Below are 18,114 nucleotides of genomic sequence, written 5' to 3' on the forward strand. Positions count from 1 at the left end.
AATACAGTGTGACTTGTAGTTTTGCTGTATAAAATATCTTTGACTTTTCCTAGTTTGGGTGAAGTGCTTCTCAATTGAAAGAAATATTACATAAAACAGTTATTGTGTAATAAGTGCATTCTGTAATAATTTTGGCTAAATCTAAAAACATACATTTTTAATGTTTTTTAAACTAAATTTAAAGGACTGTAGTGCCAGATCGGTTTATTTTACTGAAATGATATAATTGAGGTTAAGAGAGTTTAGTAAAGTGAATATTTTCAAAGCTGCACCCAGTGCGTCTAGCAGGATTCAGTGTCCTGGTCTCCTCCCTCTAATACTTCCCATTCCTATATATATAAGGTAACGTGATAACGATCAAGGATACTTAAAAAACCGCTCAGCAAACATTGTTGTCACGAAATCTAAGAGTACAGCACGGACCACTGACTACCATTAGATGAACTGATATGTGAAGAAAAGGGAAAGCTCTCACTCTGATCATCATGAGAATTAGCTGTGTGAAGAGTTTGTTTCCAGTCTTGTCTGTTGCTGTGGTGTTTCTCTACTTGAGCTCTGTCAAGTGGGAAATCCAAACTCAAGAGAAGCAGCTTCACCAAGTCCAGCAGAACTTCTCGTTTCACAGCGCACTTCTCCTCAACAAGCTGGACAAACTGGAGGCTCATTTACATGCCGTGGGTACGTTTCTAATATCTGTTATATAATCAAATTTGACAAAAAATATTTCTGTCTAGCTTCTATCTATCTATCTATCTATCTATCTGTTATATAATCAAATTTGACAAAAAATATCTACAGGGAGTGCAGAATTATTAGGCACGTTGATTTTCTGATCATATTTTTTTTCCAGGCACATTTGACCAATTCCAAACCACAGTAATCCTAATAACTACTATTGATTTAGTATTTAATAATGTATAAGTGATATATAATTGTTCATGAAGGCTGGAAATGAAAATCACCTTATATTCAGGTGTGCAGAATTATTAGGCATGTTTTCTTTTACAGATAAACTGAGCCAAAAAAGAGATTTAACTCAGACTGAAAAGTCAAAAAGTATTAAATGCCCATGAGAAGGATGCAATACTAATGCAATACTAGACATTGCAGTTAAGGCGTGACCATTGGACAGTGAAATGCTCGTTGGGTCAGCAGGGTCAGACAAAAACAGGTGGTGAAGAAAAGACACCTGTTAACTGCAAAAGAATTAAGAATTAAGGTGAAGAATTAAGGGTGAAACCATCAGGAACCCTTTAGTCTCCAGCGCCACCATTTTCCAGAGCTGCAACCTACCTGGAGTCTCCAGAAGTGCAAGGTGTCAGGATCTCAGAGACTTCAGTTGGGTAAAGAATCCTAAAAAATGACCCCCACTAAATAAGAATCACAAGCTGAAGTGTTGTAAAATACATGAAGAAGGTTTTTTTATAGGCTTTATGGACAGATAGGTTGAGAGTGACTCTTGAAGGACCAGCACCACATCCTCTAGTACCACTGTTTGAAGAATTCATCTTCCAGAATCTGGCAGTACGTTTTGGGAGTTCATTTTAGTCCATCCTGAAGTCCGTTTTGCAGAGATGGACTAAAAATGAACTCCCAAAACGTACTGCCAGATTCTGGAAGATGAATTCTTCAAACAGTGGTACTAGAGGATGTGGTGCTGGTCCTTCAAGAGTCATTCTCAACCTATCTGTCCATAAAGCCTATAAAAAAGGCCTATACCTTCTTGATGTATTTTACAACACTTCAGCTTGTGATTCTTATCTAGTGGGGGTCATTTTTTAGGATTCTTTACCCAACTGAAGTCTCTGAGATCCTGACACCTTGCACTTCTGGAGACTCCAGGTAGGTTGCAGCTCTGGAAAATGGTGGCGCTGGAGACTAAAGGGTTCCTGATGGTTTCACACTTAATTCTTCACCTTAATTCTTAATTCTTTTGCAGTTAACAGGTGTCTTTTCTTCACCACCTGTTTTTGTCTGACCCTGCTGACCCAACGAGCATTTCACTGTCCAATGGTCACGCCTTAACTGCAATGTCTAGTATTGCATTAGTATTGCATCCTTCTCATGGGCATTTAATACTTTTTGACTTTTCAGTCTGAGTTAAATCTCTTTTTTGGCTCAATTTATCTGTAAAAGAAAACATGCCTAATAATTCTGCACACCTGAATATAAGGTGATTTTCATTTCCAGCCTTCATGAACAATTATATATCACTTATACATTATTAAATACTAAATCAATAGTAGTTATTAGGATTACTGTGGTTTGGAATTGGTCAAATGTGCCTGGAAAAAAAATATGATCAGAAAATCAACGTGCCTAATAATTCTGCACTCCCTGTATCTATCTATCTATCTATCTATCTATCTATCTATCTATCTATCTATCTATCTATCTATCTATCTATCTATCTATCTATCTATCTATCTATCTATCTATCTATCTATCTATCTATCTATCTATATCTATCTATATCTATCTATCTATCTATCTATCTATCTATCTATCTATCTATCTATCTATCTATCTATCTATCTATCTATCTATCTATCTATCTATCTATCTATCTATCTATCTATCTATCTATCTATCTATCTATCTATCTATCTATCTATCTATCTATCTATCTGTTATATAATCAAATTTGACAAAAAATATTTCTGTTTAGCTGTTATCTATCTATCTATCTATCTATCTATCTATCTATCTATCTATCTATCTATCTGTCTGCATGTCTGTCTAGCTATCTATCGGTCTAGCTATCTGTCTGTCTGTCTATCTATCTGTCTGCATGTTCGTCTGTCTGTCTGCATGTCTCTCTGTCTGTCTGTCTGCCTGTCTATCTATCTGCATGTCCGTCTGTCTATCTATCTATCTATCTATCTATCTATCTATCTATCTATCTATCTATCTATCTATCTATCTATCTATCTATCTATCTATCTATCTATCTATCTATCTATCTATCTATCTATCTATCTATCTATCTATCTGTCTGTCTGTCTGTCTGTCTGTCTGTCTGTCTGTCTGTCTGTCTGTCTGTCTGTCTGTCTGCCTGTCTATCTGTCTGCATGTTCGTCTGTCTGCCTGCATATCCATCCATCCATCCATCCATCCATCCATCCATCCATCCATCCATCCATCCATCCATCCATCCATCCATCCATCCATCCATCCATCCATCCATCCATCCATCCATCCATCCATCCATCCATCTATCCATCTATCTGCATGTCTCTCTGTGTCTATCTATCTATCTATCTATCTATCTATCTATCTATCTATCTATCTATCTATCTATCTATCTATCTATCTATCTATCTATCTATCTATCTATCTATCTATCTATCTATCTATCTATCTATCTATCTATCTATCTGTCTGTCTGTCTGTCTGTCTGTCTGTCTGTCTGTCTGTCTGTCTGTCTGTCTGTATGCATGTCCATCTGTCTCTCTATCTGCCTGTCTATCTATTTGTCTGTCTGTCTGCAAGTCCGTCTGTCTCTCTGTCTGCCTGTTCGTCTGTCTGTCTGTCTTTCTATCCCTTGTGTCTTTGGAACACAAATGAAGCTCTTTTTGATGAAATCTGAGAGCTTTATCCCTCCATTGACAGCCTATGCAACTACCACTTTTAAGCTCCAGAAAGGTAGTAAAAACTAACATCATGCAAAAGTTTTCCTTTTTATTTTTTTTTAACCCTTTCATGCATGGTGTCCACATTTGGGGACAGTTAATTTAACTCCATTTAGGGTTCATTAATCTTGGTAATTCTCTCCAAACCACTTGAGGGCAGTGTCAGTAGATTGACAGCAATATTTTAACAATGGCTATTGTCTTGTAACCCAAATATTCATTGCTTGATGACATCATTAATCCAAGATGGCTGACAGCGATAGCCATGTGCTAAATGCCCCAGGCATATCTGTGAAAAACGTTTACATAAGGAGGTCAATTGAGCTAAAAAAAAATATTAGTATGTACAGTAAAGTATGATGAATATGTTAGTATTTTAAAAACTAAAATTTTGAGTAAAATGTCGTTTTTATACACCAAAAACTAACTGTCCACGTATGTGGACGTCATGCAACAGTGGAGTCAGATTGCATAAAGTCTGATTTCTGTACCCTGCTAGTATATCTGTTCTGTTTTTGCAAATATGTTTTGAATTGTCTTATATTGTAATAAAACATACATTTAACAAATATATCAACATAAATAACCATTAAAAGTGACATATTATGGCACTAAATGGCAACTTTACACATACATACCAAGACAAATTTGCATTTTGCCTACCAAACAGGGACAGCACAGGTCAAGCACTCAGTTCAGAATAACAGAGAATATCCCAGAGGACAGTGTGTGTGACAGTGACCGCACTGATGAGGAGTGTGTGCCAGCAAGGCCCAGCCCATATTGCTATTAGGTGTCCACATATATGTAACTAGCATTATAGTTCCTACACTCTGTGTTTTATCGTTGTTATATTGTAATATTAATGTTTTAAATATCAGAGCTGTTATGCATAGCATAAAATGACATAATAAAAGCACAATATTCCATATTGTCATCTGTGGCTTTTTGTCCCATTTTACGCCTTTATTGCATGGTGTCCACATACGTGGACAGTTAAATAATTTTTAAATAAAACTGAATTTTGTAAAAATTAAAATGGATTTCAATTTTGGCATCATATTACAGTAATAAAAAGAATTTAAAAAAAATCTAGATAATGTTTTCCATAATGCATGCATGAAAGGGTTAAGCTGAGGTCACTAATATGACTGGGCTATCTGTTTACCAGAATAAAAAGTTCTAACAAAGACTTACCACAAAGATTTTTGCAGAAAAGAAAAGCCTCAAAGTGAGAAATGAGAAGAAGCCAGCAAAGAAGCTGTTTCCAAACTCCAGTCTCTTCCAGAAATGGATTGTGGAACTGTCTGAGGATGACCAGAGGAAGGCTGAGGATCTCTTTCAGAAATACGGCTATAATGCTTTCCTCAGTGACCAGATGCCTCTGGACCGGGAGCTGCCGGACACTCGAGACCACAGGTGAGTTTCAGCCGTTCATGGAAATTCGTTCTTGATGGATTCATCCATTTTGCTTTTGTCATTGTTTTATAGATGCATTGGCCGTGAATATCCGCACAATCTGCCCACCCTCAGCGTGGTGCTGATTTATCTGGATGAGGCTCTGTCTATCATCCAAAGAGCCATTTGCAGCATCATCAACAAAACTCCAGCCCACCTGCTCAAAGACATCATACTGGTGGATGACCACAGCAGTAATGGTTTGTTTCTCTCAAACCCTGTAGTCAATACAGATGCGTATTTTACACAAACTCAGCTAGTCATTCTGGATGTATGTCTTCCACAGAAGACCTGAAGACAAAGCTGGATGTTTATATCCGCTCCATCAATGAGAAGCACCCAGGCCTGGTGAAGATGGTGACCCATCCAGAGCAGAAAGGCCTGGCCCAGGCCAGAATCTCAGGCTGGGAGGCTGCCACCGGGGATGTGGTCGCCATTTTAGACGCCCACATTGAGGTCCATGTCAAATGGTGTGAAACTGCTCGGCTTCCTTCAGTATCTGGCAATAAAATCAATATATGCTTAGTTAGATGATATGAAAACAACTGGTGGGAAGCGTTGTTTTAAATTTTATTTTATCATAATTATTTTTAAAGTAGTAATTTCCTAATATTTTGAAGTTTTAGCAATTTATAGTTCAGCTTTATTTCAATTAACACAAATTATTTTAATAGCTTTATGCTTTATTAGCTTTTATTTAGTTAACGACAACTGGTGTGAACAACCACCACAGACACAACTGAACAAACACAATGATGCATGAAATCACATTCTCAAATATTCTCTCACTTTTAGGGCGGAGCCTCTGCTTGCACGTATCCAGGCTGATCGCACGGTAGTCCTGAGCCCCGTGTTTGATAAAGTTAATTACTATGACTTGGAAGTGGTCAAATATGGCCCCTCTGCTCATGGTTTTGACTGGGCTCTCTGGTGCATGTACGTGACTTTCCCACAGAAGTGGTTCGATCAGAAGGACCCTTCACAGCCAGGAAAGTGAGTGTGTGTTGCGCAATATTGTGTTTAAGATGTATTAAAGAGACCATTTGATTCTTTTTAATGTTTTCCTTTTCCTTTAGTGTGTAACCTGTCACATGCTTGAGGTGTTTGGCCAATCACAGCGCAGTGGGTCAGCTGGCCAATCAATCACAGGGCTTTTCATAAGGAGAGGCGTGTTAGACAGACTGAGAATAGTGGGGCTGCAATACTGTAAAAAATATACTTTATTGCCAAAAGTATTGGGACAGCCCTCCAAATCATTGAATTCAGGCGTTTCAATCCCTCCCATGGCCACAGGTGTATAAAATCAAGAACCTAGACATGCAGACGCTTCTACAAACATTTGTGAAAGAACGGGTCGCTCTCAGGAGTGAATTCAAGCGTGGTACCATGAAGGTTGCCATCTGTGCAATAAGTCCATTCGTGAAATATCCTCACTACTAAATAGTCCATGCTCAACTGTTAGTGGTGTTATAACAAAGTGGAAGCAATTGGGAACAACAGAAACTCAGCCACAAAGTGGTAGGCCACGTAAAATAACAGAGCGGGGTCAGCGCATGCAGTGTGTGGAAGTCGCCAACTTTCTGCAGAGTCAAGAGCTCCAGACCTCCAAACTTCATGTGGCTTTCAGATGAGCTCAAGAACAGTGTGTAGAGCTTCATGGAATGGGTTTCCATGGCCGAGCAGCTCATCCAAGCCTTACATCACCAAGTGCAATGCAAAGCGGGGGATGCAGTGGGGTAAAGCACGCCACCACTGGACTCTAGAGCAGACGTGTGTTCTCTGGAGGGACCAATCAGGCTTCTCTGTCTGGCAATCCCATGGATGAGTCTGGGTTTGGCGGTTGCCAGGAGAACCGTACTTGTCTGACTGCATTGTGCCAAGTGTAAAGTTTGGTGGAAGGGGGATTATAGTGTGGGGTTGCTTTTCAGGGGTTGCCCTCTTAGTTCCAGTGAAAGGAACTCTTAATGCTTCAGCATACCAAGATATTTTGGACAATTTCATGCTCCCATCTTTGTGGGAACAGTTTGGGGATGACCCCTTCCTGTTCCAACATGACTGCGCACCAGTGCACAAAACAAGATACATAAAGACATTATGAGCGAGTTTGGTGTGGAGGAACTTGACAGTTCTGACCTCAACCCAATAGACTACTTTTAGAGATGAATTAGAGCGGAGACTGCGAGCCAGGTCTTCTCGTCCAACATCAGTGGAAATGGTCAAAAATTCCCATAAACACACTCCTAAACCTTGCGGAAAGCCTTCCCAGAAGAGCTGAATTGGGTGGGCCGACTCCATATTAAACCCTACGGATTAAGAATGGGATGTCATTAAAGTTCATGCACATGTAAAGGCAGGCGTCCCAAAACTTTTGGCAATATAGTGCATGTTTTTTGAACATTAAAGCATGTTAACTATTCTAGTACACCCAATAAACAATAGCATCATATGGCCTCTTTAACTTTTTGTTGTATGAAAGCAGTGGCAATCGTTTCCATTGAGCTGAAGTTGCTAAACTGTGCTCTGTTAAATCCGTCCTCTCTGTCTGTTCTCCAGGAGTCCCTCTGTAATGGGAATACTTGTGGTTGATCGTCTGTTCTTCGGTGAGATTGGGACTCTGGATGGCGGGATGCAGGTGTACGGAGGAGAGAATGTTGAATTAGGAATACGGGTAAAGCACATGATCTCTCAACTGAAGCATGTTATATTATACTCTATATGTAGCTCCCTCTAGTAGTCAACACGAAGCACGAGGTCTTGTTTAAAAAACGGGGTTTTATTTTTACAGCATATCATGTCCACCCGTGAGAACTGGGTGAAAAAAGAGCAAAAATAAAAGGATACTATAAATAAAATGCATGTATGTCTTGAATTCAGATTATGCCACTATAGATACACACTTAGTTAACACAAGCTATACACATGAAATATATCACAGAAACCGGATACAAAATAAACATACCTCGTAGGCTGCTTTCTACATAAGAGGGGCTAAACTTAAAGTCTTCTTCCTTGTCTTCTTTCTTCTTAGATAATATACGTGCAGATATGTTTATATTCTTAATATTTACTTAACTTAGAGAGCTCTTGCCATGCTATGCTTTTAGCGCTTTACTTCAGGGATTGTGTTGCTTCTAATTACGTGCGGAACACAAGATCGGCGCTAATTAGTTCCGCCTATAATCTCCTATTATTCTCAGGTAGGAATCAAAAACAGTAACAAACTTAACTAAAACATGTGAGGCAGTTACACTCCCACCAAATCACAAGTGATTTCTCAGAACAGCTTAAAGAGACAAACATACTGCATATAAATTGCATATAATGTTAATTTTAAAGTACTAACTATTTACTTATGGCTCAACTTAAGAACTGGTGGAAAGAGTAACTAGAGGATGCAGGAGTTTTCAGTCTGCTTCCAACAATGTAACTGTCTTATGGATGGGCCTCTCCAAATGAACAGGTTTAGAGATGCGCTTTCCTCTTCCATCCAGAGTTGAATCGCTGATAAGCAACTTGAGTCTTCTCACTCTTCCGTCCTTTCCTGGGTACACTTCAATAACCTTTGCTAACTTCCACTGATTTCGTGGTGTAGCATCATCTTGCAAAATAACAATATCGTTGACCTTAGCGTTTCTGCAGTCTTTGATCCACTTCTGTCTGTGTTGGAGATTGAGAAGGTATTCCTTCTTCCACCGTGTCCAAAAGTTGTTGGCTAAGAGTTGAACTCTGCGCCATCTCTTGCGGAGGTACACATCTTCCCTGACGAACCTTCCAGGAGGTGGAGAGATGATCGTAGATTTCATGGTCAGGATGTGGTTTGGTGTCAAGGGCTCTGGACCGGATGGATCGTTCAGATAATCAGTGGTCAGAGGTCTGCTATTTACAACAGCCATGACTTCATATAGGAACGTTCGTAGTGAGGAGCAGTCAAGTTGTCTGGCTGATTGTTCTAGAATGGACATCAAGACACTTCTTGCGAATTTGTCTTTCCCAGACGCCACCCATATGACTTGAAGCCGGGGTGTTCATGATGAACTCACATCTCAGTTCTTTGAGTTCCTCTTGATCCATCTCCTTTAATACTTCAATAAACTCCCGCCTAGCGCCAACAAAGTTTGTCCCTTGATCACATCTTATTTGCCGTACTGTTCCACGAATAGCGATGAATGAACGCAGCGCGTTGATGAAGGCATCTGTGGTCAAATCATCGAGCATTTCAATGTGTACTGCTCTGGAACACATGCAGGTAAGTAACAGTCCATAACGCTTTAACTCTTTCCTTCCTTCCTTGACGTAGAATGGCCCGAAGCAGTCCATCCCACAGTAAGTAAATGGAGGGGCTGTTTCCATTCGCTCTTCCGGGAGATTTGCCATCTTTTGTTGTTCTGTGCATCTTATGAACTTCCTGCATGTTGTACACTTGTAAATGTGGGATGACACTGCATTGCTGCATCCCAGGATCCATATGCCATTGGATCGGAGCTCATTCATGGTCATTCCCCGTCCTTGATGGTGCACTCTCTCATGATAGTGCTTGACGAGTAATGCCGACACATGACTGTCTCTAGGGAGGATAGCTGGATGTTTCACATGTGGATGTAGAGCCGCGCGAGTTAAGCGGCCTCCCACTCTGAGGATACCTTGGTCATCCAGGAATGGACATAACTTGTGTAATTTGTTGGCCTTGTCTTTGATTTGTGTGTTCTTATGACGCTGGATGTCCTGTATTTCTTGAGAGAGGGTTGCTTGTTGGCTCATCTTGATTATGCTGAGCTCTGCTTCTCTCCTTTCCTCTAAACTGGTGCTTTCACAGGACCTTTGCTTGAGGCCTTTCGCTTCCTTTGCACGCCGCTTGAGTCTGGCTATAGCTTTCACCATTCTTGACCAGTCAGAGAACCGTTGTAGGCGATCTAACAGTGACCTTATTTCCTTTGTCTGGGTGTCATGAGCCTGGGCTTTCTTGATCTCTGGATCACTACTTGCAATCTCTCCCACCTTGACTACTCCGCTGGGTAACTCTTTCTGCCAAAGAAAGTCTGGGCCTGTGAACCAGTTAGAAGCTACAAGTAGTCCTGCTGCAAGACCTCTTGAGGCATGATCTGCTGGATTCTCTTCAGAAGCCACATACCTCCATTGTGCAGACTCTGTACTTTGCTTGATGCGTTCCACACGGTTTGCCACGAACACATGAAATCTCCTGGCTTCATTACTGATGTATCCGAGAACAACCTTCGAATCTGTCCAGAAGAATTCTTGTAGGCCATCTATTTCCAGTTCCCTTTTGAGCATGTCACTGGTGCGGACAGCTACGACTGCTGCTGACAGCTCAAGTCTTGGTATGGTGGTAACCTTAACAGGGGCTACTCTTGACTTCCCCATTACCAAAGAGCAGTGGACTTCACCTGATGCACTGACTGCTCGGAGGTACGAACACTCGCCATACCCTGAAACGCTGGCGTCAGAGAAATGATGGAGCTCGTAACTCTGAACCCTAAAGTTTGATGGAATGTAGCATCTCTGGATCTTCACACTAGCCAAGTTTTGCAGGTCTTGGAGCCAAAACTCCCACAGGTGTCGAAGATCATCAGGTAAGACGTCATCCCAACTGAGCTTGTCACGACACATCTGCTGCAGGATCTGCTTTCCTACCAAGATGAACGGTGCCACAAATCCGAGTGGATCATATACTGAAGCAACCGTGGACAAGACTCCTCTTCGGGTAAGTGGATTTTCTTTGACTATCACTCGAAACTGGAACTCATCAGAAGCCACGCACCACTGTATGCCGAGTGCTCTTTCCACGTGTAGTTCCCCCAGGGCCATGTCCAGGTCTTGGGTGGCTTCAGCACATTCTTCCTTGGGAATTGTGGCTAGGACTTTCTTGTTGTTGGAGATGAACTTGTGTAGCCGGAGTTTGCCTGTGTTGCAGAGCTCTCTTGCCTCCTTCACTAACTGGATAGCTTGGGTTTCAGACTCTAAACTCGACAAGCCGTCATCAACATAGAAGTTCTTCTGTGTTCTTCAACATAGAAGTTCATACCATGTTATCTGGTAAGTTGGGCCTTTCATTTTTGAATGGCAGCGGCATCTCATAATGACCATTGTCCTTGCGTCTGATGCCTCTTTCCATCTTTGACAGGAATCGGAGATCCTCTTGAGAGATGTGCCTGTCCTCCAAAGACCTTTTGACAAAGTCAGATTCCAGCACTTTGATGATGTCTGTGGGTGAGACTACCTCCTTGACCTGAGTTCTACAGACATAGTGCACTTCGCTTGTGAGGTTTGAAGGGGACTGGAGGCCAGGAATCACTTGTTTCACGATAACCTGATGACTTACTCCAATTTCATCTCCAAAGTCGAGACATGGGTTGCCATAGCCGACTACACTCCAGCCCAGGTCTGTTCTCTGTGCAAAGGGCTGATTTTCTTTACCAGACACCACTTGCCTTGGGACAAGCGCTTGAGGACAGTTGTAGCCGATTAGCAGGCCCACATCACAGCTTTTCTGAGGAGCAATCTCATCTGCAATATGTTCAAGGTGTGGCCATGCCTTTGCAGTCTCTGGTGTGGGAATATGATCTCTGTTTGCAGGGATGAATTCTCTCGAGTAGGCCACTGGCAGAGGAATTATCTTGTCTGAGTAGAATCCTCTCACTTGCAGTCCAGTCAGTTTCCGGCAGGACACGACTGTGTTTCTTGAAGCCATTGTGGAGAGCTTAAGCTGAACTGGTTCATTCCTTGTGTGGAGAGCCTTTGCCGTTTCTTCCAGGATGAATGTCGTGTCGCTCTGTGTATCGAGGAGTGCATATACAAGAACTTCACGATCTGGCTCACTTGTGACTGACAACCACACTGGAATGATTGTTGATGTATGAGTGTCTTTAACACTCTGTATAACTCTGTTGGATGTTGCCTCACGTGACGATCTTGCTGCTTTATCTTGTGGCCGATCCATTTTCCTTTCCCTTGACTTGTCACGGTCCCCTGCTCCACTAGGCCACGTTGACATCCTTTCTTCCTTTGTGCGATTATCATGGAGGCAAGATGGATGTCTCCTTTCACACATATCGCAGATGTTTCTGTTTTCACAGTCCTTTGAGCAATGGCCAAACTTCAGACAGCCGAAACGCAATTTCTTCTCTTGAACAAACTTGACTCGCTCTGAAATCATCTCATCCATAAATTTGCGACACTTGTGTAAACTATGACCTGCCTTTTCACAGAAGACACAGCTTGTGGTAACAGCTTTGACGTCTGAGTTAGTAGCCAATACCTTTGCTCCATGACCTCTGGTTTTTGAAACCTTGATCTTCTCACTTTCACTTGGTTTTAGAGCGTGGAGGGATGTCATTGGGTTGCAGGCAATATTTGCTTCACGTGTGATAAACTTGACAAACTGGCTAAAGCTTGGGAACGTGTGACTTTGTTCTTCCACTTCTATCACCTTCCTATTCCATCTTAAGGTCAGCCAGTCTGGAAGTTTAGAGAGTATTTTTTGGTTTTCGTGGCAGTCGTTGAGTACTTCAAGACCTCTGATCTGAAACATGGCCGCCTCACAGCTGCGAAGGAAGTCAGCGAGTTCTTGAAGCTCCACACTCCCTTTGGAGCTTATCTTGGTCCATGTATCGAGCTTATCTCTGAAGGCCTTGGCAATAAGGAATGGATTGCCATATCTCTCTTCTAGGATGGTCCATGCTGCACAATAGGCTGACTCTGTGCCAAGCAGGAAGTAGCTTTCAATGGCCCTTTTTGCTGGTCCACCCACATACTTTCGCAGATAGTATATTTTTTCTTCAGCTGGTATGTTTTTCCTGTCAATAAGTGTCTGAAAGGAGACTTTCCAGTCATTGAATCTGAGTGGGTCGCCGTTGAACATTGTTGGTTCAGGTACTGGAAGACGACTCGCATTGATGGACTCTGCGAATGCTCTGACAAGAGCTGCAGTATTGTCTTCTTGTCTTGATTGTGTCAGAGGTAGAGGTGGGGAGCGATGCTGCGATAAGCTACTTTCATGCTTGACTTCCTCATTCTCCTTTAGAGGTACAAATTGATGGAGCAGCTCAAATATTTCTTCATCTGAGCATTCACTTCGATCATATACTTGCTGTCTCGCCTTAGCAGCCTTTAGCTTCTTAATTGTCTCCAGTCTTTGTAGTTGTCTGCGCTTGGCTTCCAGCGCCCTTTGTCTTTCTGCATTTTCAGCCTCTTGTTTGGCTCGTAAATTGGCTGCTTCAGTTTCGAGTCTTTCAAGTTCTTCGATATGACGTTCTTGCTCTAGCAGTACCTTTAAAGTGGCTTCATTGGCAGCAACTTCAGCAGCAGCATCTTGTCTTGCAGAAGACTGGCTTGAGCGGGATGTTATTCTTGAGCTAGCTCGAGAATGAGCAGACGACTTGGTGCGGTGAGAGTTGACGCTTACCCTGTCTGAGGCCGCTGCTTTAATTACAGACTCTATTGTTTTCACCCTTTGTTCTTCATCCCCTCTTGTGTCTAGAAGTGTCCTTGCAGTTTGGATGATTGTTCTTGTTACTGCTTCACAGGTGTCTACTCTGCGACGTGTGTCTTGGTCGGGAATGTCAATGTGCCTTAAATCTTCATAAGCAACTTTTAGATTATCTGAGGCGTTGCTAATCTTGGTGATGTGGTCACGCAGCAGGTTGTTTGAGCATTGTCCACGCAGCGTTTGTTTGGCGTCTTTAGTGATATCCTTCCACCTCTCGTAGCTCACACTGAAACGGTGTGCAAATTTTCTGACTTGCTCATCATGCAGTTCTTGGTCCTTTTCCGTAAACTTGCGGACTCTTTGGCTTCTTTGAGGCTCTCGTGAGGAAGTGTGGTTATCATCTCCTGTACCTTCAGCAGCTTGTGGTTGCATGCCTGCACAGTGCTGTTGCGCGTCTTCACCTGCACCCTCTTTGTCACTCTCAAGAAAATACTCAAACTCTGACATTTACTTAATTTACTAAGTTTGGTTTAAATCTAAACTTGCCTTAGTTGAGTAATTACTTTGTTTACAATAATCTAAGTTAGGTTCAACATAGCCTAAACTCAATTGAGTAGGTATTTTAATCTGATATATGAATACTCAACCTTTAACTACTTGCACTCTTTTGTACAAAAATTACTCTCTGCAGTTAATTTAACTTGATTATTCCAAAATAAAACTGTACTCAAAGACTAGTATAACAGTTAGATAACACTTACTTTGCAATCTATGTAGCTATGGTCTTGCCTGATAACTTGTTATAGCTATATATGGCCTTATTTAAACTTAGCTCACCACAGTAAAATAAATAAATAAATAAATGAACTTAGTTAAACTTGTACATGTACCATATTAAGTAATAACCATTCACCTTTAAATGCCTAAATATGACCAATTCTGCCTTACTCTTAGTACTAATAGTTCTTAGTAATATTTACTGCATACTCATCAGTAAATCAACACAGTAGCAATATCAATGAACTTATATTTGAAAAGGTAAGTAAACAAAACAACATTAACTTGTTATTTGAAATGCAAATAAGTGTCTCAGTCCTTTGTGCAACACGCTCAATGTCTCTAAAGTTGCAGCTTAATTTGCGTTAGGGAACCTGATCACGTGGACACCGCGTCTTCTTATGCTGATGTGATGGCTGGAATGACGGCGCGCGCTGCAATGTGGAGATGTCTCGGCCCATCCACGATTCGCACTCTCTGATGCCGTCGAGTTCTCACTGTAGCTCCCTCTAGTAGTTAACACGAAGCACGAGGTCTTGTTTAAAAAACGGGGTTTTATTTTTACAGCATATCATGTCCACCCGTGAGAACTGGGTGAAAAAAGAGCAAAAATAAAAGGATACTATAAATAAAATGCATGTATGTCTTGAATTCAGATTATGCCACTATAGTTACACACTTAGTTAACACAAGCTATACACGTGAAATATTTCACAGAAACCGGATACAAAATAAACATACCTCGTAGGCTGCTTTCTACATAAGAGGGGCTAAACTTAAAGTCTTCTTCCTTGTCTTCTTTCTTCTTAGATAATATACGTGCAGATATGTTTATATTCTTAATATTTACTTAACTTAGAGAGCTCTTGCCATGCTATGCTTTTAGCGCTTTACTTCAGGGATTGTGTTGCTTCTAAGTGCGGAACACAAGATCGGCGCTAATTAGTTCCGCCTATAATCTCCTATTATTCTCAGGTAGGAATCAAAAACAGTAACAAACTTAACTAAAACATGTGAGGCAGTTACACTATATATTATACTATATTCATTGTTGATTTTTCTCGGCTCAGGTGTGGCTGTGTGGAGGAAGTATAGAGATTGTTCCCTGCTCTAAAGTTGCCCACATTGAAAGGGCGCACAAACCCTACATGCCTGACCTCAGCGGTGTAATGAAGAGAAATGCCCTCAGAGTGGCAGAAGTCTGGATGGACGAATACAAGATAAATGTCAACCTCGCCTGGGGTGTCCCCATAAAGGTAGATCTAAATTCTGGAGGTGTTGATTTTGTCAGGTTCAGTTTGAAATCTTTAAAGTCAACCGAGGTGTGCGACTAAAGGTTTTGAGGTTTGAAATGTTACACTGTTTATGATCTGTTCTGGCCTTTTCCCACAGAACCACGGGATAGACATCGGTGATGTTTCGGAGAGAAAGAGACTGAGAGAGAGGCTGAAATGCAAACCATTCAAATGGTATCTGGAAAATGTCTATACGGAATTAAATCCCATGAATTTCCTTAGTTATGGAGTGGTGAGTGACATGCGCTTCACTATTACTCTCAAGAGTTTTATATCAGAGATCTTTAATAGCCTATAATGTCTTTATTATCTCTATCACACAGCTTATCAATGATCTGCAAACAAGTTTGTGTTTGGATAAGGGGCCATTTGAGGAAAACACTCCCATTTTATATCCATGTCATTTCTTTTCCTCACAGGTAATCTCTTCTTTTCTCTTCAAATTGTATTTTTGAGGAATATTTGACACACTGGTTTCTTCTCGCACAGTTATTTTACTATACAGCAAGTGGGGAGATACTTTCCCATCCCCTGCCGTCCCTTTTACACGATCGGAGACGCTGTCTAATTGATCCCGGCTCAGGCAGGTTTCCAGAGCTGTCCTGGTGTTCAAGCACTAAAAAAGCAAAAAACATGTACTGGGACTTCAAACAGGTGAACAAGCCCCGAGTAGGCTACTCATGGGATACTGTGGTATACCACAACCTGAACATTGCGTGAAAACATCTTCTTCATCTTGTTTGATTTTCAGGGACAGGCCATACGGAACCGAGACACCAAACGCTGTCTGGAGATCAGCGCGGAGCAGAAGGGAAAATATGAAAAAAACCTTTTTATTCAGGAGTGCGGAAACCAGCACTGGAGGATACAGCATGTAATTCAGGACTTATGAAACGCAAAATAAAATCAGATTGGAGAAACATCACATAAAGTGCCAAAAATGTGAATGCAGCTATGATGTGAAAGAAACAAGGTGCTAAAAATGGCTGACGAGAAAGTAACAATAGATACGCATAAAAGGCATTTTAAGAGAAAAATTATGATTTTTAAAGTTCAAATACAAATCGCAATATGTCAAATAATTGCAATATCATTTTTTGGCCAAGTTGCACAGCTCTCTAGTGGTGATATCAGGCAAATTGGGCCACTTTTTGGTTAATCGCTTGGGACACTATAACTAAAAGCCTGTGTATGACATCTAACTGTGTTCTTATGATTAATAAGGGCTGTTTTTAATATGTTTGTGTTGAATTGATGTTATAAAATATAATTGTTTAGGTCCTACAGGTTTTGAAACATTAGCTGTCCCACATTTTTTTTAGATGAGCAGTGTTCAGGTAAAATGGGCCGGCTGATCAGTCAAACTGCAAAGTGTTGTAATGTAACAGTGTAATATTGCATTTACATGACATTAAAACATCAATTTTAATCAATGGCTCGTGGGATATCCCAAGCTCTCGCGAGTCGCAAGAAAGCGTACCTTTGCTTTTTGGCCTCTCAACTGTCTCCCTATATTCAGCTAATGCTCCTCTTATCCTCTCCTCTACCCACCGATTGTATTTTTTGCCCTTTCCTTGGCAGACATCCGTTTTATCTCCTTTATGTGCCTTTCTGACCCTCTTCTCTCCTTTCAGATCCTTTCTGTTCATCTGTAATACTTTATTTCAACACCTTCTATATCAAAATGCACACATAAACACACATCACAAACAAACACATTTAAGGTAAAATGTGAAAAAGGTATCACAAATCATTTTTAATAAGAGGAACCACCAGAATTTACGCTTAAACTCAACTCAGAAGATGGCCCATTTTAACTTAAATTAATGGCTTATTTTATCTAACACATTCAGGTAAATTGGGCCAGTATCTAAAAAAAAGGCCATCAAGACATGAATCATTATTTCTAAATAATTGATCAATCTTATTATTTGTTATTAGGGCTGGGCAAATTAACGCGTTAACGCGGGCGATTAATTTTTTCAGCTTAACGCAATTAAAATATTTAGCCCCAAATAACGCAGCGTCCGTTTTTATATCCATTTTTGCTTAGCGTTACATGATCATCACGCTCTTATTCATGTAAATACTTCCAAGCGCGACAAGACACAAGCGAACGCGCTGTATGCCAAACTCCTGTGTGTGTGTGTGTGTGTGTGTGTGTGTGTGTGTGTGTGTGTGTGTGTGTGTCCTGTCTGTGTGGATGCGTCTCATGTCAGCTAATCAAGGGACACACACACACACACACACACACACAAACACACACACTCGACGCATAGATAGACTCGCGTCAGTTTCCTGCTCACATCGAGTTCTCTTTTGCTCTTGAACAAACAATAACACAGAGGATTTTGAGTATTCTCATATTAGGAGTCTTAAATTAGTTAAATAACGTCTTAAATGAACTTAAAGAGTTGTGAGGAAATGAGATGCGCGGGACAGCGCGTGAGATCCGTGGCTGTTCTTAAAGTGACAGTAGCACTGATGATGCCTGTCATTAATGTTCATC

General features: G+C 41.0%; 1 protein-coding gene across 1 annotated transcript; it reads left to right on the forward strand.

The window, feature by feature from the left end:
- The first annotated feature begins 431 nt into the window (after positions 1-431).
- LOC307126143 (putative polypeptide N-acetylgalactosaminyltransferase 8) lies at positions 432-17,041 on the forward strand. The gene is made up of 11 exons (XM_079816541.1): positions 432-678; positions 4,847-5,051; positions 5,124-5,290; positions 5,377-5,560; positions 5,886-6,083; positions 7,644-7,758; positions 15,381-15,566; positions 15,703-15,837; positions 15,929-16,024; positions 16,095-16,259; positions 16,357-17,041. Exons 1-11 carry the CDS (start codon positions 486-488, stop codon positions 16,495-16,497), a joined length of 1,785 nt encoding a protein of 594 aa, XP_079672667.1. The 5' UTR covers positions 432-485; the 3' UTR covers positions 16,498-17,041.
- Positions 17,042-18,114: the final 1,073 nt, after the last annotated feature.

The sequence above is a fragment of the Gobio gobio genome (genome assembly GCF_949357685.1).
Source record: "Gobio gobio genome assembly, chromosome: 5".
In the NCBI taxonomy this organism is placed as follows: domain Eukaryota; kingdom Metazoa; phylum Chordata; class Actinopteri; order Cypriniformes; family Gobionidae; genus Gobio; species Gobio gobio.